This window comes from Cataglyphis hispanica, chromosome 12 (assembly GCF_021464435.1).
Source record: "Cataglyphis hispanica isolate Lineage 1 chromosome 12, ULB_Chis1_1.0, whole genome shotgun sequence".
Classification (NCBI taxonomy): domain Eukaryota; kingdom Metazoa; phylum Arthropoda; class Insecta; order Hymenoptera; family Formicidae; genus Cataglyphis; species Cataglyphis hispanica.
The window spans coordinates 7,185,598-7,206,779 of NC_065965.1; the positions used below are offsets into that span (position 1 = coordinate 7,185,598).

Here is a 21,182-nt window from a genome sequence, read left to right on the forward strand (position 1 = left end):
ATATAAAAATATTAAAATGTAAATGTAATATAAATATTATTTCTATTCTTCAAAATTTATAAAATAATCATAACGATAGAACTTTGGATTCTAACAATTTTACTTGTATAATCTTTTCAGAGAAAAAACAGCTATCGCGAAATGCTTGAAAATCAACCATGTTCTTCATACATATAGGGAGACGTCTTGCCGCTGCAACCTTTACTTAACCTTGGCCAACGCATTTGCTGTCTTATGCACGTAAAACATATATCGTCGCAAACCTCACCGACTTTTAGTGCGCCGCGCATCGCAATTTTGTCGCAGACAGAAGATAAATGTGGAAGATTCACATTAGCGACGAAAGTATTGCAAAAGTAAAAAGTGATGAATAGTAAGAGAAATGAATTCTACATTCATCTTTTGCCAAAAATTTGCAGAATGCTTTTGCTTTCACGTGATATAAGAGAAAGATCAATTTGAATCAATTGTCTCAATTGTCGCAATATTTGCTTGAAAAATTTCCTGTATTGATAAAAGAGAATCTAACTATATATAATAGTCATCGCTTTCGTAATATGTATGCAAAAAAACTTTGTTACAATAAATAATATTTAATCGTATTCAAATACCAAAATCTGTAATATTTAAAGTCCTTTATACTTTCGATCACTTGAAACTCAAAAACTTACTGGCATTTGGTACTCTATAGAACATATATTTCGTCTATAAGAAAAAAATCAACTCCAAATTTATTCAAAAAGGGCGATTATTTAAAAATTTTTCTATGATATTATAAAAAACAGAATTTCAACATTCAAGAAAGAGACCGGAAGCGAAGTTCTGGAAACGTGGGAGAAAAGTCGAGTATTATTGCCGCTCACGATTGCCAAGTGCATTTTAGAAGATTACATCCGCATATAAACGCCAAATTGCAATCGCGTTTGCAATGCGAATATGAATCACGAGGATGCACCCTCGATTATCGAGAAAAGTCGAACAAGGCAATTACTTTTTAAACTTTAGAAATTTAGCAGCAATGATATACGCGGAAAAAGAAATTCACCGTGCCAAAATTTAAATTAGTCAAAAGTTTTGAAAAATTTGCGATAAATTAAGTCAATTCTATAAAGTTTATACTTTGTTGTTACCTTATTTGCTAAATGTAATAAAAATACACATTATATACAGTTTCATAAGTAGAATAACTTCAATGGCAAAGAAATTAAATCACAAAAAAAATTCATCACACACAAAAGTCACGTAAAATATTATTTTTTAAATTCTTTTTGATAAATGAATATTATATCACGGAGTTTTTTCTCTCTTAGCAAGGAGAATTCTATCAATTTTATCAACAATGATTTTCAGATCCAATTCGTGATATCATTTTATATTTCACAAAAATGCCTTAACACCGACCATAATAGTAGGATATGCGTAATTGATTTTATAATTTATTCGATTGTCATTTTTCGAATCTTGTATAAAGTCTTTTCAAGCTTGTGAAGCAAATTATTTTTATAATATACTTTTCATTAAAATATTAAAAATAAAATGAGAAATCGAGAGATTGGCTTTCATGTTTCAGGGAAATGTGAAAAAGTGGAGAACAAATGACACAGACGGCCAGATCGGAAATTACAACCTTACGCACATTCGCAATACAAAAGGGAGAAACGATACTGCGGTGTATCTTTTTCTATTTCCTTGACGGATATTTCCAAGCAAAAATATATAGTTTTAGATATTATAATAATGTACACCGTAACAGAAACGGATGGGACTATTATATGTGCTATACATAATCTCTGACACTTAAATAGTTGTTAGATTTTATTTATTCATAATACTGAATAAATACTTTGTACATGTTATAGTTGTAAGATACGTAAGAACGACGTTTATTACTTCATCTTGAAAATAAATTCTTTTACAAAATTGCAAAAAGCAATTTTTTCTCGAAAAATTTCAGTACCCTTTCTCGCAATTACATCACATATATTTAATAATATATCATATTTAATAATATAATCAGATATTTTGTTATCGCAAGTATAGAGAGCAATATTGCAACATGTAACGCGATGTTTTTATATCGATCGCTCGAGTAGCCGGAAGCAGTTAGTTTGACAATTATTTATTTGTTTATTTATCCTTCTTGTTAAGTGTAAAATTTATTATTCGGCAAATTTTCACAACAAAAAAATAAAAAAATAATTAAGGATAAGCAATGCGATGATAATTAAAAATGGAAAAGTTGCGAAATTAAAAGCGCGGAGAAAATATAAACATGATCAATATGTAGCATGACTATTAAAAATAATGTCGTAATAATCGTTCAAATGATAATTAGTTTATGTAACAAAAACTTGTATGGAATGGAAGACTCACCTAAATCCATAGGATATAACCAACTGTTGATGTCCAAAATAAGATCCATCTTGAAGGACTCGGATTCGCAGTGGAGTCTGCTCACTGAAAACCATAAAAAGAGCACATCGTAAAAAATGGGCGATATGATGCACTGTTATAATTGGACGATTGATTATACGACACTATCGAGATGAGTCATAAATTCGTACGGAGGAATCATCGAGAGAGAAAATTTATTTTCGCTCAAAGACGCAACGATGACTGACGTCACCAATGGCTAAACGTGCTTTTAATTTACAATATTATCGGCAAACATGTACACGTAAATATACTCACACCTTTTATCTGTAATAATGCCAAATCGAATGTCTCTCTTTTTCTCTCTTATCAACTTGTGTCGGCCATCAAGCGCTTTTGATATTCGCTCGAGACGAAAAAGCAGTTAGACTCGGAGTCACCTATTGCCATATCATTTCTTGTTCGAGCGATAATAGTGTCGAGTTAATTCCGGACTCGATAAAGAATTTTTCTGATGCTACAAGGGAGTTGTCGACTAAGATCGCGTATAAGCGTGGGTACAAATCCAAAAGTATTTATCCACAAGTGTTTACACACAGTGTATGCAAAAAATATCGTATTAAAACAATTATGTGATTAAGGTAAATTAAATAAAATTAATAAATTGACAATTGTATCGATGACATTTTAATATAAATCATTGTACAGAAATTTCGTAATTTTTTTTCTACACATATATATATATATATATATATATATATATATATATATAAAATATACGTCGCGTGTAAATTTTGCATTTCTTTCCTTCCACGTTTTCGTTAATAAAAAATACTGACATTTATGTTAAAGTGAAAACTATGCTAAAATGAAAATTATGTGAAAACATACGAAAGAAAAAAAGGATATTTGAAGGTGAACCACGATATACGATAAAAAAAAAAAAATAAAAAATTGAGAAATTGCAAAATTTGGAACAGAAATACACTATGTATTAAAAAAATTGCCGATGTATCGCATTAGATTAGATAAGAATGTCAATAGGAGGATAAGAACGCATGTGTTGTATGATACACTCGCGACTGCAACATTCTTCTGTATCGCACATGCAAATCCAATCGAAATTCGTTATGTACGGAACAAATGCATTATATATTTTTTTCCCGCTTGTTATTTGCAAAATGAATCTTTTTAGATTGATGATAGTTTACATGATTATTAACCTACAATTAGCTTCACGTAAATATCTTAACACGCTTTAAATAACATTGCACTTTAAACAACATTATTTTGTTCAAAAAATGGAATTCGAGACCTGGAAAAAGCATATATTATGATGGAACTTTTATATTTACTTAAACAGCGTAAAGTGAAATGTTCTTTATGTACATGAGAAGTGCATTCTTTTTCAGCAATCAATTCTTTCTGTTTGCAACGCAAATAATTGGATCACGAAACGTACTTCCGATGAACCTCGATATCCTTAGATAATCCAAAGTTTAGATTCGATATTAATTTCGTCAATGTGTGCGATATTTCTTGCGATAATCTAATATCGATATCGTTCGACGCGATATGAGTGATCTCGAGCGATTGTAAAGCGAATTATCAATACGTAAATCAAAGTCGCTGAGAGAGCGATCGAGAGGAGAAATACACTTGTGCCGCGCGAATAGATTTCATATTTTAATGTTGTCTAATATAAATAACACATTTTATAATATAAACTTTATTAACTTTGTATAATTTTCTACCCAAGTATATCGTGCTCCGAAAAAAAAACTGATCCAATTACGATATGCAATAATACAATATTTCATGTAAATTTAATTTTTCCCAAATATAAAAATATATTTTCTAAAATTTATTTCTTTCGATTTAGTATTTTCATTAATTTCACTAAACTCTTATCTTTCGCGTGTTTTATATTTTAATTTTTTTTATTACAGCGCACATTTTATTTTTGATAAGATTTAAAAAAAAAAAATATCAATTTTGAGAGAGATCTTCCACTTCACAATTATCAATATACAGAAATCATCTGTTGCCGAATCCTGCAAAAGATTGCGATCGTATTTTCATTTGAAGAATACGCGATGTATAAGCGCGGGGCGTGCATCTTCATTTACCGAGAATTATCGTTGTCACGAGAAATTATTTCCAGAGCTACTCACGCGAGTAATCCGCTTTCCATCGCTCGCCGATCTAGGGATCCCAAAGTCTCGGGAGGACGGAAGAGTGTATGCACTAGCGACGTTCGCTCGCACCTCCTTTCTTTCCGCCCGCGCATTCCATATTTCTCCCCAGCTGATTTCGCCCTCTTTGTTTCGCTCATCTTCTCTCCCTCTCATCTTTACGACTTATCCCCTTCTCTTTCATCTTTTCCCGTTTTTAATATATTTCTCTCTTTCTTCGTTCGTTTCATTCTATAAATTTCACTACTATAAATACTTCGCCATTGAAAAAGCCATCTCTCTCTCTCTCTCTCTCTTTCTCTAGAAAAGTCTATGACGATGGAAAAACGCGTAGCTAACTCTGAGCCGAGCAACGATAAGCACTACGATCTACTCTCGTTGCTGACGTTGCTCTCAGCTGGCAATCTTTACAGAGGAGAGAGCAAACCGACGATAGTGGCGCCTAAGAGGAGAAACATCAGCAACGGCGACCTTTACGGTCCATCCATTGCCGGCGTAAATTTTCCAACGAACTGCTTCCCCTCTCCTCGGGGAAGGACGATCGCCCTCCGAGCGGCTTGTGCCACCCCCCGTATGCTTGCTTCATCGAGAGAGTGGAGGAGGTTGTAACCTCCCTCTCGCGGTTCACCAACACCTCCGTTCATTCTCCATACTTCTCATATCAGATGGATGCGATAATCATATTGTTGCATCACGATAACAATGAGAGAGACATTAGAAGCGAGTTTTTTTACGCCGACAATTTGCATATAAATGGAAAAAAATTATCGAAATCAGATTATATACGTAAATCAATATTAATTGACGTTAAAAGCTTATAAAACTTTATTTGCATGTCCGTATACTTTAGTGAAAATCGCACGAATCAATTAAACATATGTATTAAATATTTAAAAATTGTCGTAGATTTATCTATATCAGATACTATTATCGGAGAATTGTACTATAGAAAGAGATTCGTGGACGGTCCTTTTTCCGGTCGCGCAATACAAGAGAAATCGATTTAATCTTTCGAATTTCAATTTAGTCATTGCAGGATATATGGAAAGTAGATCCAGAACGCTAGAATATTATTATTTCATAACATCAAAATATTGACTCGCCGACTTTATATACCAGCTTCAATATCCCCTTCACTCTCAAAAAAGAAAAAAGGGATAATATATATGATAATCTTTACACTCTGGCAAAATTGTAGTCTGTCGAGATGCAACCAGTGTTCATCTTTCCAAACTACTCGCTATCTCTGTCGTAACGAAACGGGCCTACCCCTACTTTTCCGTCGTCATTCGAAGCGAATAGAGAGAGACAGAGACAGAGAGAGAGAGAGAGAGAGAGGGTATAGTCGGTCATCCCCGCGATATATCCTAGCGCAGGGCGAAAGGGATGGCAATGCACTTACCCCCATACTACTACCATCGCCGACATAATACTCCGCCTACTACGAATCCTTTTTCCCACTCTTGCCCTCCTATCTTATCTCCCCCTCACCCCTTTCCGCTTACAACAGCGAGAGGATTTTATCCTGTTCTCGCTCTCGTCTGTGGTTACCTTGCTTGAGTTTACTATTCTATTTTTTTTACATGTTCCATTCTTTTTATCATTAAATTTTCCAGTTCGTTGTATAGAGCGTTTGCATAAAAACGCGATTAGAGTTCCAATCGGCGATATCGTTGACATTAAATGTCGCTTTTTAAATTTAAACATTTTTTTCTCTCTTCACTTCTTTTAGTATCATAGAATTTTATATCTTTCTATCAATAAACCACGTTTTCCTCTATGAAAAGTTCATTTTACATAAAGAAGCAAAATTATGGCTTACATTTTTTTTTTTTTTAAACAAACGCGCCAACAATTTTTATTGGATTTTTTTTTTTCATATCGCGTTACCTCTATAACTTTCTTCGTGCCTTATTACTTTGAAAGAACGCGCATCTGAGATATTCTTGGCATTTTCTTGATAAAATCAGCGCCGTCAATCGAGATGAGCGAAGACAGAGAAGTTATTTTCAGCCATAGGCGAACCGAGTAAAAAATATCGTGTAGTGTGTAACGCTTATTATTTTCCAAATTTAATCACATACGCATTACGTTTCACGGCACGCTAATGTCTTGCGGCATATTAATGCTATTTAATAAAAAAGAGATCGCGTTTCATGATATTACGATGAAAATAATTATTACTTTTAACGCGTCAAATATTTAAAAAAAATATCTGAAAATCTTTGAAACTATTACTTAAAATCATAGATTTAAAACTTAGATTAAATTAAAAATGTATATGTAAATAAATCACATGTACACATATTTCTGATAATGTATTGATTTCTCAAGTAATTTCATCTATCAATTTATTACATTAGTAATAATCCAAAGTAAAATTGCTTCTTTGCAATAAATAAACAGAAAATTATTTTCCGACCATGTAAGGGGCAAATAAAAATTTATTTACGTTTTAAAAAATGGAGAAACAAAATTATTTCTATAATTTATTTTTCGCACATTTTTTTTGTATCCCATAGTTTTTCAATTGTGCTAAAATTATAAAGACGTTTATAAATATATGATGAGGAGCAGAACCATCGCGCGCGCGCGCGCGAACGATGAGTCAACCCGGATCATTATTAGCAGTTTTTGTTCTAAATAATCGATCGCAGTTTTAATTTAAGCCTTTGCCACGCCATTCGGTCATTTTCTAACAAAGCGCTCCATGAATTGCATCGAAAATACACTTAAGGCTGCTATACTTAGGACTGACAGAGCAAGCAATGTGATCATTATATGAGTGCGCCCGTAAATTATTCAAAAAAAGTAGATCGAAAGAGTGTGGAAAGAAAGTCATTAGAGTTTTTGCATTATAGTACTTTAAAGACAATAAATTCGCCGTTTGACATACGACACGTATGCTATTACAGTTCACCCGAGTTTGACGTTAATATCCGATGCATTAATCGCGAAAATTTTTTTAAAGGTACGCGATAAAGTCGTTATCGACCACGTTCGACGTTGTTTGCGTTGAGAAAATATTGTTTTTAAGCGTCTTACACGGCCGAAGTATACGCTTTTACATATGTATATACACAGTTTTATCTCATCGCTTTGATTTAAGAAAAAAATATCCCTGTTCCGAGAGAAAAAGAGAGAGAAATTACTTAAAAAGAAACCATTACGGGTTTATTTAATATTTCAGGATTCTATCTACAAGTGCACACATTAGTCTAAATACATTCAAGGAAAAATATTTTCAGATATTGAACAAAGACAAAGTACGAATAGAAAAAAGGAAATGAAAGAGTAAGATGTAAAGATCATCTATCGCTTTTTCTTATTTATCTTTCAAAATTTGACATTTTTGCAAGAAGAAATTGAGTAAAGAATTCACGAATTGCCGAAAAATAAAGTTGATCAAAAACACATACATTTCAATAAACCACTTAAAGCCTGTCTTCATTAAACAATATACATTAAAAAAGATACAGCACATATAAATATAATTGAAATTAACAAAGACGTAAATAAAATTACGATAAAGAGTCTTGAAAGCAGAATCATATATAGAAGGTAGACGACACAATATAGATAATTAAAACGTTTACGTTCCGCGTCGAGGCAAAAATTAAATTTAAGCTGCTAATAAAGAGACAAAAAGAGAAAGGGACGGATAGGCGGGCGAGGGGAGGAAGGACCGAGCTTAAAGCGAAAGGGGTTGGCAGGAACAGTGAGGGAGCAGGAAAGAGGGGTTGACATGCGTGGGCTGGCGGCTTCGATGCGGGGGTTTCCCAACTGCGCAGTATCGCTATCCGTTATCGACCGGTTCGCAAGCGCTATAAATACTGGGCACCAGGCTCTCACTACCCACCCCCCTACAGTCCTTCTCTCCCCCCTCCGTTGTCCTATAGTCCACCCTCGTTCGACCACCCACGTATATGTATATTCCCTACAACTTTTCTCTCTTCATTCCCCTCGCGACTAAGCCACCCTCTCACTCACACTGTTTATCATAGTTCTCTCCGTCTCTCTCGTCATTCTCCCTCTATTTCCGCCCTACCCCTCCCTCCTCTACTCCCTCCACTCATTCGCTCTCCCTCTCAACTAGCGAGGGGTGGAAAACCTTGACCTTCAAAAGAGCGTCAGAGGGCGAACATGACGCTCTTTCCACCCTCTCTCGTCACTCCCTTTCCCGTCCACTTCCTCCTCTTCTCCCTCTCCGTAATCCCACCACTCGCTCTCTCCGTTGCCGCTCTCCGTCTTTTTTACTGCCACTTTCAAACTATGGCTGTGGTCTGCCTCTTTGTTTCTCTCCCCTTCCCTCTCTCTCTCTCTCTCTCTCTCTCTCACTTCGTTTTCTGCAACGAGTAAAACTACATCGTTGTTTCTTTGCTAATCCGTTAGTAGTATGAATGACTCTTGTCTACCGCCATTTCGATTATATAATTGTTTCCCGTATTATAAGAATTCTTACTGTATATTATTGCATTCGAGAAAACAGCACGGAGCGCTTCGGTTCTTTCGTAGGTAATGAGCATATTAGTTTACTTAATTTATTATGTACTAAATACCTCTTGCCTCTAGAAAATTGATTTATAACTTTTTGATGATCTTTCATTTCATTGTCAAGTAATATCGTAATTTCTCTTTGCACTTCCCAAATTTTCATATAAATACAGTATTTAAATTCATTAATCGTACATCAAGATAACGTGATTATTTATAAATTTTTAGAATCAAATAGTAGAATGATCGAATAAATTGCACTATAATTATGTTTGAAAATACAATGACAAAAATACTTGCGATTTTATTCTACAAAGTGACTTGCTCTTCGCGAAATGAAAATTTACGATCGGCCTCGTGACCCAGTCGCACGTGCCTTTTTGGTAAAGAAGAATTATACGTCTGTCGAGTCGTAAAATACCGCAGGCAATTCCTTTGAGAAAAACCGAGTCTTCAGTCATTCGTTGTATCATGAGGATGGATTTTTCGTTTGATGATCGTTGATAAGACATTGTTTATCGCACATGAACGATTCGGAAAAAAAGTCTTGACGAGAATATCAATGACTTGGGCGACGAAAAACGCGAGGAATGTCAAAGTAGATGCCGCTTTAAAAATTTATCAAAACAAATGTAAAATGCGCAGAATTACGAGAGAACGGCGTGTCACGCAATAATATCGTGACCAAGTATTCGTACAAAATAATCAATATACTTAATCCGTCAAAAATTATATGAAATAAAAAATAAGAAATATATATTATTTATACATTTATTAATCACAATAATAATTTATAAATAATAATAATTAAATAATTCTTGCAAATAATGGAATTTCATTAAATTTTAGTTAAAAGTCGAAAAGTTGACTTTTAGCAAAAATTTTATAGAGAAATAAATTTATAGAGAATCTGTTCTAGTTAACTTTCCAAGTTAAAATTATTTCAATTTTCTGATCAAATATTTTTGACCATATATTCAATTAATGACAGAAAATAGATATTAAAAGATGATAAGATGAGAATTTGCGTTTCTTATAGTTCGACACGTAATACGTTAGGAGGATCAACATAGTATTTATTTTTTTATCGAGGACAAAGAGATGATCCGAGAGAATCTCGATGCTCGTTCTTAAAATCACGATATTTCGAAGCGTTGCGCAATTCTCTTCCTCCTCCTCCTCCTCTTTCGTCTTCCTCGGTTTGTCAGCTGGTCTCAAGGTCGACCGCCCGAGGGAACGATCTCGGACACGGTGGGGACCGGTCTTTCGAATCATACCACGTATAGAGAAAAAATGTAGCTAAAACGATGCTCGATTATGTCATGTCTCCATGGTACAAGGTTTAGCTCGGTCCTTTCAGAGGATCTAAGCAAGCAGAATCATTCGCGACGGTACATTTACCTACCTCGCTTTGTCCACCGATATAATTATACAAGAATTAATGTTACTAACGTAAGCTACAGTTTATGAATAGCCGCTCTAAAAAAAAAATTAATAATCAAGAATTTACAACAATTGCACGCTATAAATAAGAGTTTCACAAGAATTCATTTTTATCAAGTGCTGTGAGAAAATTATCAAAAGAAATATGTGACATATTTTTTTCTATAAATTTCTTAATTTTATTTCTCGATAGTTTGAGAGAGGATCATATGTATTACGAATCCTACTAATTTAGAATGTGTGATGTCACGTAAGTTTCGTCGACTAAAAGCTCGTTCATTCGCTAATATCTTAAAGCAGGAAGGCGTTGTGCAAAATTATATTCACACACGCGCGTAATTTTTTCAATATATATCTCTCACACTTGTACGTATAACAAAATTACTGCTATTATATATTTGATATATTGTTGGTATATATACATATATATTGTTTTAATTTAAAAGAGTTAAATGAAAAGAGTTCGGAAAGAGGATTTCCTTTGATCCTCGTAACTTTGAGTCTCGAAAAGAGATGCGCGACGATCGCGATTCAATCGGCGACCTTCCACCTTCCTCGGAGTCTGTAAAAGATAGGCGCAGCGGGACTGTTAAGCGTACGTTCGCTGATATTCTGTTATCGACATACATACCCCTTGCGAGATGAACGAGCCCGACCACCTGATTGGCATCCGTAGAAATCGCGCATCGTTAATCAATACATTGTTTGCGAGCCGCAGAGAATTTACGGTAGACGCGGGATTTAATCGCGTATAAAATTCAAAATATTCAAATTTTCTTCAAGCCTCTATCAGCTTCTCACAATTCTCTGGCAAATTTCGATCGTAGAAATAGAATTAAGCAAAATAGAAATATAAGATAATTTTCTTTTCTTTGATCGGTAATAATAAATAATTTATTTATTTGTATGGTATTTGTATAGATTGATTCTATTCGATTGGAATATTGAATTGATAAATATAAGTAAATATATAATCAACTATTTGTAGTTTAGATTGCAAAGGATAACATATAAATTAGTTGTATTGAAAATTATTACGTTTTAGAACGATACGTATTTGAAATTAAAAATTTGCATAAATAAATTATCCTTCTTCCTAATTCTGCGCTATATATGAGACGCAACACATATAATGCTAAATAAATCTGGAATTAAATTATGTGAAAGCAACTTAAAAAAAAAAAAAAGAGCAATGCAAAATTCTGATGTGTATGTGCTTTGCAAAAAAAAATGTATAACATTATATGTATAATGAAATAAAAATCATAAGTAATTATATAGTACAATTACAAGAGTATTGAATAATTCTTTTTTACAAAGATATTCATCATTTCGGAATTATCTACAACGCAAAGAAACTGTGGCATTTTTCGTTGGGTGTTATGTCCGTATAAATAATGTCAAGTGCGAGTCGGCGGATCGCGTGAATAGATATAACCGGCAGACACGCGTGTGACTCAGAAACGCAAATAAGGAAGAAAACATTCTCGTTCGACTACGATCGTCACAACCGCGATCTGTGTATGTCACGTAACAAAAACAACAACCTTTACCGATAGTCCGTATCAGTTTCGTAATCCTCAAACTTTGAAGAAGCGTCCCAGTTATTGCTCCACATTGCTTCTTCAAAGAGAAATAATCAGACAAACGTATTCGCACTACTTAAATTATACGTCATACAAAATTTTTATCATATTTAATAGTGTAATAACTCTCACATTGTGAAAATAATTAGTATTATTCCGTGACTGGAAATAAATATATATATATATATAAATATCATTTAAATTACGCGAGATATTTATATATTTTATTTCAAAATTACGAAATAATATCGAATGTTCGGCTATAATTTATTGAAATAAAAATAAAGTCTCAAGCTATTGATTATTTTCGTTACTATAAGATTCGACTCTTTTTAAGACCATATCCAATCTGCGTATCATGATGTTCTATTCACATAACTGCGTAGCTCCGCCTATTCAGCGTATTTATGACTCAAAAGAACGTGGCATTCGAGCTCTTCATCTATCGAGAAATATCGTTACCAAAATCGTCAGATATAAAATTCTTCTAAAATACAGGTTTGCCCATTAACATTTATTTTGAGAAAATTTATTCTCATTTATATATGATCTTCCGTTCTAATTTTGTATAAATATTATTCGCTATTACTTGCAAAACAGAAACTTTATGAAAAAGAAACTCATTTTATATTTATTTATTATTTTAATTATTCACCTTATTTATTTTAATTTAATCTTGTATACAAAGTGTTGAATGCCGCCACATGCTATGTATTATCAAATCCATCATAACTTGACATACTCCATATTTCATCATGTCACTAATAATGAGTATACTTCGTCGCTTTTTACTATTTTTACATTCTTAATGTCTGACTCATGATAAATGCAAATATGTGTAAAATTAATACAGAATATCTTTTTATTAACGTTATATATAACTCTATACAAGTCATTGTTTCATATTATTAAATATAGTATCATATAGTTAAAAATTAAACAGAAAGTGCTCTCGTACATGAAATAATTTTCAGAATCAATTTTGAGGGCATATAAAAAAGCATTAGAAAAATTGAAATAAATTTTGATGATATAATTATACAGAATAATATACCAATGTGCACACAGACAATCGGTACTGATGCGGAAGAAAAAAGAAACCGTATTGAATTTGAACAGACCAATAAAATAAATAAATAAATAAAAAAAAATATATATATATACATAATATGTAATACTCACGATACCTATGTTAATCGGAGACTATCGTGAAGATGGTTGATGGATGAGAGGCGCGTCGTATATCCGCCGCAAGGCATCCCGTGATTCTCTCCACACGCTCTGTTCTTTTTCGCACGCACACACGCACGCAGACGCGACCGAGTACGAATCGGAGGAGCAGTGCCGGTTGAATTTGGCGACCAGGCGCCGCGCCGTTCGATTACGCACGCGGGGAACATTCTCGAAAATGCAAGACTAGAGAAACGAAGATGGTAATGGAAGATAACGTTAGAGAGAGAGAGGAGAGAGAGAGAGAGAGAGAAAGAAAGTCGCGAAGGATAATAGACGGTATTCGGCGGATTTGGAGCGAGAAAGGGAGGAAAGCTTCGACTCGCGATCGAGAGAAGGTTGCCGGCTGCTGCCTTGGCACTGACAGTGGCCCTCGCGCCTAGCAACACCGAACGCCAAACTGAAGGCAGCCGGCTACCCTACCCCTTCACCGCTCCAATCCTCTACGCCGTTCTACTCACCGATTCGCGGAGCGTCCTCCACCGCGCGCGCTCGACTAGCGCTCTCTCCCTCGCTATTGTCGCGCGAACTTGACGCTCTTTATCTGCCTTATTGCGCTCGCTCGCCGAATCTTGCTCCGTATCCATGTCGTTATCCGAACAGCCGCGCGCGTATCGCGCTTCCTCCTTTCGTCGATAGCTGTGAGAGAAGCGTTCGCTATCCCGATTTACCGTATTGTACCGTTTATACAATATGTATAACGTACGTATTTATCGGTTCACTTTTTCTCGGCGATTCGCGCGCGTTACCTCGACACTGACGACGACGACGAGACTCGTACCGCGGTGCCGGCTATGCGCGCGCTATGTTCGCAGCCGTGCCCGCCGATTGGTCGAGCCGTGCCGGTGCGGCCAATCGCGGCATCTCGCGTATTCGCCTTCTCACCCACCGTTCGCTTCACGCCGTTGCTGTGTATAGTGGAAAAAAAAAAAAAATTGGTTCGCCTGACGCGATCGCGACGATGCTGCGGAGATCCTGGCCGCGGAATCTACCCTCCGTCACGTGACGCAAGATCTCTTTTATAGATTTTTCTCCAATACACTTTATAAAAAATTTCAATAATCGAACGAAACGAATAAACATAAAGATTTTGGCTCGAAAAACATTTGTCATAAGTCCGAAAATATTTCTCGATATCGTTTAGATATAATGTGTATCGCTCATCGAATAAACGCGGAATTTCATCTATTTATATCGGGTGTTACAATGATAATAGATATCTGTATTATTTAGGTATGCAAGTGATTGATTCGGATTTTGGAATAATAGCGTAATCTCTTATTGTTAGCGTAATAACGATCCCATGACTCTCGCCGCGTCACACGTTGCATTTTATTGCGCATAAACGTCCCGCTAATCTCCATATGGTTACTGCCTCGTTTCATGCCGTTACTTCGATAACGGCATCGATTCGTCTCGCCATCGAGTCCGATCTCGTTAAGCCGATCGCGCGCGCGCGCGCGCGCAAAGTTATATAAAAGTACAAGCATAAGCATCTCGATCAATAAGTCATACCGTTCCAAAGAGTCCCGTTCTGAATGACAATTCGCGTTAGCCCTTTGCTGTCATATGACATTACATGGCTTATTTGCCACCTTGTCACCTTTCTCTATTTACATACCTTTAATACGACGAGAAGCTACAACTTTTACATTCCATTAGCGGAAATGTCAAAATTTATTATTATATTATAATACATTAATATTTATAAGCACTGTAAACGAAATGTTCTTCACGAATTAAACATTTGAAGCAAAAATAATGACTTGCTCAACTTGACGCCTTCATTTCGACAGAAATTTAATTTAAAGTTTAATCATTATAATAATATTTGAAGTGTTATAAAAACAAATGATTTTTTTTTACCGAGAAAAAATTCATTCTACATTTCTCAAGAAATATAATTTATCATTCATACCTAAGACATATTCGTACATATTCGAAAAGAAGGTTGTCGATTACGTAAGATGCAGGTAAATAAGGGAGACGGGAAAGACCCGAGACGAACAATGAGAAGCATTATATCCCTTTAATCTGATAAACGACATTGACAACTAACCGCCGAATAAACGCGGAGGAATCGGGTCTTCGTCTTCGGCGCATACAGCCTCGTTCCTTTCCTCCTTTTCCCGTCACCCTGACCCACTTACGTCATCCCTGGGACAAGGAGAAAAGGAGCCAGGAATGCGAACGAATGCGGAACAAACGGCAAGCACGTATGCGAATTACGCGAGCACTCGTGTATCTTCTCATCGATATTTAAATCGCACTCGCGGCGAAGAGAAATGAGAGAAATGGCGCAATTTTCTTGACACATTTATATTTCAATAAGATGCGAATAACTAAGAAAGTAGACTTGTGTAAAACATATTAAATAGCGATAGCCAGCTATTATTAATCGCTTTATGCAAAAAATTAATGTAAGGTGTAACGACAAAAATGATGCTGGGACGATGAAGCTTCATAAGCGCCCGGAAAATGTGCATTGTGATTCTCTAGAGATAATTCCTATATGCATTTTATTATACATATATTACGGTAAGCTCCACATCAGGCTGCGATACGGCAGACATTCAGCCGGTAATTATTTAGCGGCACTTACATTTAATTGGATCGTTAAAGAAACTATTAGATGCGCGGTTAAATCGCCGAGCTCGTCGTTCCCGCCGACTTCGAGTACCCCCTCGAAATGAATTTCAAGATGTCTACATTGTCTACATAATTGTTATTGTGATACTTTGATATCTCCAACCATGAGAATATCGAGAGAAAGAGAGAGAGAGGGAGACGATATTTTATCTTTAGTATTAATATAAGGCTCTAATAATATATATGTATTTGGAAAGCCTGGTCGATTTGAAAGCTCTCTCAAATTGAATATAGGTATCAGATCGCGATATATATGAGAAATTATATACGTTATATATTATTATATGAGATGAGAATTATATTATTAAAAATATTATGTTAATAGAGATCTGAGATACATGAATCTGTATAGTTAATTTGAATCTATATTCTATTCAAAATGACTATTACTTTGCGCACTCGCTTGCATACAAATTTTATATAAGTTAGCAAGTTATGCTGAATGTATTATACTATTGTTGCATTGTATGTACACAACACAGTGTACGCGCTCATGTCAAAGATCGCAGTTATAAATATATAATTTATTTAATTATTAATATATTAATATATTAATATTTTATATATTATATTTTATTAATATATAATATTATTTTTATTAATTTTTATTAATATTATATTTTATTAATATATAATATATATAATATATAATATTATATATTAATATATATTAATATATTAATAATTAAAAATGTAGTTTACACTAATTCAGCCATGAAAAAAATAAAAGGTTCTTCCGCTTAAAGCGGTGTCTATTTTTTTCGTTGATACTAACTTTGTCAAATCTCATTCGAATTTTATCGCTTCGTTAGTTAGTCTATAGATCCTCGTTCTTTTTTTTTTATTTTTCATAAAACTGTCCTACTTTTTTTATACTCGACACCATTTTTTACAAAAATACTTCTTTCATCGTGCACCGGGCTTATCAACGATAATATAATAACACGAGATTAATAAGTGCATATTTCATAAAACAGCCAACGCATACTGAAAATTAATATTTGCGCCGATATGACAGTTCTCTCATTGCGCAATTATTAGCAATTGCGCCGTCGGCAAATATAAACGTATAAGTAACGTGCAGAAACAGGATAAAATGTATGACACAATTAAACATCTTGACTATCTTTTTAGACACCCGTCCGCGTTTGCTAATACTTTATATTAGCTTTAATAATGTAATGGACAAATAAAGAAAGTCTCTCCTTGTCGATTAAGAATTAAATAAATAAATATATTACAAAATAATAGTTTTTTTTTTTCGAGTCATTAATAAAGATTTTTAAAAATTTGACACTTCTAGTAATATTTAAACTTTAAAAATGCAATCTTTGTAATCGTTCGTTAGAATTCGGTTGCGCATTGCGTTGTATGTGTACATGTGACGAATTTCTCAATCTAAAAATAACGTCGAGAAACATACGCCGGGAGTAAAACGTTTCTTGGAGAGGACGCGAAAATTATTATCGCCTGCCAACAATTTGCTTGAACTTTGCAAGCAAATTATTCTACGTTGACTATCAAAACAGAAAAGATGATTTGATACAAAAATCCAATTCGTAATAAACGTTGTGGCTTATAACATGTTGCGTTTGCTCTTTATCCATTTAACAATTAGAATTCGCATAATTAATTCTCAGACTTTATAAATACATTTTGAAAATAATCTGAATTACTGCAAATTTTTAATCGCGTTCAATGATTATTCAATTTCGTTTGGCAGATCTCTATAAAATATTCCGAGCGAGATGATTAATCGTCGTCGTTTATTCATGTGCCAATTATAAAAATTAGATGAGACAAGTCCGACTGGTATAAATATATGTGAGAATCTCTCTGAGCGACCCAACTTTGCTCTAACGATCACATGAAGGCAAAATTCGAGCGAAAAAGGACAAACGTTCGGCCAAGGACTTGATTACACTTTGGGATTCACGTGGACTCCTCCCCTGGACAATAAAATTTAAAAACCAACACGTATCTCTCCCTAGTGCCTATTACGCAAACTTGTTATAGCCGCGAGATGTAAAATGTAAATGCGGTCCTTTCTCTTTCTTATATCTTTTGATCGAGTAATTATAAATTTTATATACTTAAAGCAGAAAAAAGGATCATATTTCGTCGAGTATTATTGCGAGCTGCTTGAAATAATATTCGATTAACAATGCTAATTAAAATAATGCAAAATTATTGTAACTTCTTTTAAGTAATATTTGTGTGTGATTTATTTATGTGATAACGTTAAAACGATACTTTTTTTCAAGATGAAAGACAAAAATCGCAAACAGGCGTTTACAGCTTATTTCTTGCCTTTACAAATGCAAAATGGAATTTCGCGCGTGTCCTCGCATCGACAAAGCCGGCGAGGAAAGCTCGCGAGAGATAAAGAAATAAAGATGCTTCTTCCACGTCAGTCGGCGGATGGACGAGTCCACGCACATACGCGAAATGAATAAAAGAGAAAAGGAAGGAGAGGGAGAGGCGGAAAGAGAAAAACGGAGAACGTCCTCGCTTTACGACTCGATCCGAAAGCTAGGCCGTGAACAAAACGAGGTGGATATATATAGGTAGATAAAGAGGGAGAAAGAGTTGGAGAAGAGAGAGGGAGCGAGCGAGAACGAGACAGAGAGAGAGAGAGAGAGAGAGAGAGAGAGAGAGAGACGGGGCATATATCCAGGCGCTCCCTTCTGAGATGACATCCCCCCGCGACCTTAGAACCGAGGCTGACCTTGACCGTGTCAATCCCCACCAGGATGCCTCGCACGTCCCGGCTGCTCCACAGCTCTCTGTCCGCGCGCGCACCACCGTCCACCACCCTGCTCCCTGCCGCCTCCCCCCAACCTCCCTAACCCAGCAACACAAACGCGTCATATTACGCGATGCCGTGTTACTCGGCGCTGCTGCTGCGGCTGCGGGCATCCTTGCTGCATCGACCGGTCGTAAGCGAGCACCCGGTTCCATCCCTCTCTTTCAAAAGGGAGATAGAGAGCGCGAGAAGAGACTCCCTTCTCACCCTTCCTCCATTCCCGCCACTCTCCTCCCTCCCCCTGCCCTTTCCCCTGGCATTCTCGTTTTTGCGACGCTCGCTCGTCAGCCAACGATGGGCACTACCCAATTTATCGAGTCCGAAATTCACAATCGCACGCGGAGAAGAGAGCTGATCGATATATACACCATATACGGTGATAACGTAATTTATCGATCGCGAGATGAAAAATGAGAGAAAGGGAGAGGAGGTACAAAAGGAGCACCCTGATTATACGCGTAAACTGGATTTGTTGTGCCGACAATCTAAGTTTTCTAACAATAAATCGGAAATAATTAAGAATCCCCTAAGATTTTTATTGTGTTTTGAATTCTGTCCTCGATATGTACAGGAAGAAGAGGGAGATATATTTGGGATTGTACGAGAATTATGTGTACTTTTCAATAAAGAAATAATTGCTACGTTAGGTGCAAAACTGAAGATTTCATAATTTTTCTCTTCCCCTCTCTCTCTCTAGATTATCTACTTTGAAAATGATAATTCGCCATTCTTTTATTTGTTTAGATTAAAAGTCCACTCATAATGTTAATATTAAATTTCTTTATCATAATAAAAATCTATACAATACCAATAGGTGGTGGAGAAAAGTTGAATCTGTAGGAAGAATGTAATAGAGATTATTGAAAATCAATACGTATATTATTTAAAATGATGTACGTCTCTGTCTCTCTCTTTTACGAGATACCATTTCTTTCCAAACTACCAATCGAGATATCGAAATATTCTAGATAAACGAGTATTTGAATTTTATAGAATCTTGTACCGCGGATCGGACAAATTTTACTTCGATCAATGTATTCTCTACGGGCTCACTGGGTCACACTAAATACATATCCATTAGAGAAAAAGCGCCCGTTAGTACGTACGTCGATAATCTTTGTGCGGCAAGGTTGAAAGGGGCGTGGTACACAGAGAAGATCCAATATATTCCGGCAGAGAATTCGGTCACGGTCGACTCCTTCGATCTACGTCGCTCTGCAAATTCCGTTCTCTTGTGGTCCACGAGCGAGCAAAAACGTAGAATGGAAAAGGTCATGAGAGCATCGAGGCCGCAAGATCGTCCGCCAAAATATTGACACTTGTCGCGTATATGCAGATTTTTGAAAATTTTTCCGGAGCGAGGAGAGAGAGAAAGAGAAGAGAGAGAGAGAGAGAGAGAGAGAGAGAGAGCTAATTCAGCATCTGTTTAAAGTCTGTGTCCACAAAATATACAATCAATAAATTGATTTTTATATACAAATAAATGTATTGTTTTACAATTGTTATTAAAATTCTCAAAATAGTAAAAAACTATAATTAAAAAAAATATACATCTCTTTCACGTGTCTGTAAAATTGAGATCGAAACTCATATTAATTATAAGTTTCAATCTCTCTTTATACAATCCAAAACTCTAACAGATTCCGAGAAAATAAATTCACAAAATCTATATACCTCAAATATCCTGTTCAAATCAATGTTACATATGGCCATTTGAGGACAAGTTAGGTTAGGTTAACGATAACATGATACGTACGTATTTTGATGTTTTCATATCAAGAAAATAAAATTGAGAATTGCGATTTTTCGATAAACAATCGATTTAATTTTATTATTGTTTGTTTATTTCGGCGTTACTGTTTCCGCGTTCGAATAATCCGCTATTAACACCGGTTCGCTCGTGTCGATTGACAGCATCGAACACAAGGCGCGATTACTTGCTTTAATCGATCAAAGTTGTGGCTGTCGCGTCGGCCGTCACAGAGAAGCAGAGCTTGTCTCGTCGACTGGAGGTCGAAAGCACTCATTATCAGCTGTCATGCCATGTGCTCGTCTATGCCGGCGCTATCGGCAAGGTCGACCAACTCGCAAAACGCTGCCATTTTGGCGGTGAAAATGGCGCGCGTGCTGCAAGCGATCCTCGAACGAGTCATAACATAAACATGAATACGGACTCACCCCTGTCGAATTTTTTGCCTTCTGGATCGATGTCTTTCACGTTGAAAATGTCCTCGAACAACACACCCGCCATGTTGCTAACACTAGAAAGTCCAAACTTTCCTCTTGGAAAGATTGGCGGAGCGGGGGCGGGGGGAAAGGCTGGTTATTTTTTCAGCGACACCTGTCTCAAAATCTGTCTGAAGTCCGAACTAAAATCAAATCACGTGATTAATGAGTGACTCTGCA

The 21,182-nt window shown here is 35.6% G+C and overlaps 2 protein-coding genes across 2 annotated transcripts in view; one reads left to right on the forward strand and one right to left on the reverse strand.

The window, feature by feature from the left end:
- Nucleotides 1-21,182, reverse strand: part of LOC126853788 (DNA-directed RNA polymerases I, II, and III subunit RPABC3) — a 50,811-nt gene that overhangs the window by 28,244 nt on the left and 1,385 nt on the right. The window contains exons 2-3 of the mRNA XM_050599857.1: nt 20,955-21,145; nt 2,374-2,457 (exon numbers count right to left, since the gene is read on the reverse strand). Coding sequence (XP_050455814.1) covers nt 2,374-2,457; nt 20,955-21,027 — 157 coding nt within the window. The 5' untranslated portion in view covers nt 21,028-21,145. The remainder of the gene's footprint in view (nt 1-2,373; nt 2,458-20,954; nt 21,146-21,182) is intronic.
- LOC126853790 (uncharacterized) lies at nt 89-1,917 on the forward strand. The gene is made up of 3 exons (XM_050599861.1): nt 89-356; nt 786-983; nt 1,571-1,917. Exons 1-3 carry the CDS (start codon nt 318-320, stop codon nt 1,691-1,693), a joined length of 360 nt encoding a protein of 119 aa, XP_050455818.1. The 5' UTR covers nt 89-317; the 3' UTR covers nt 1,694-1,917.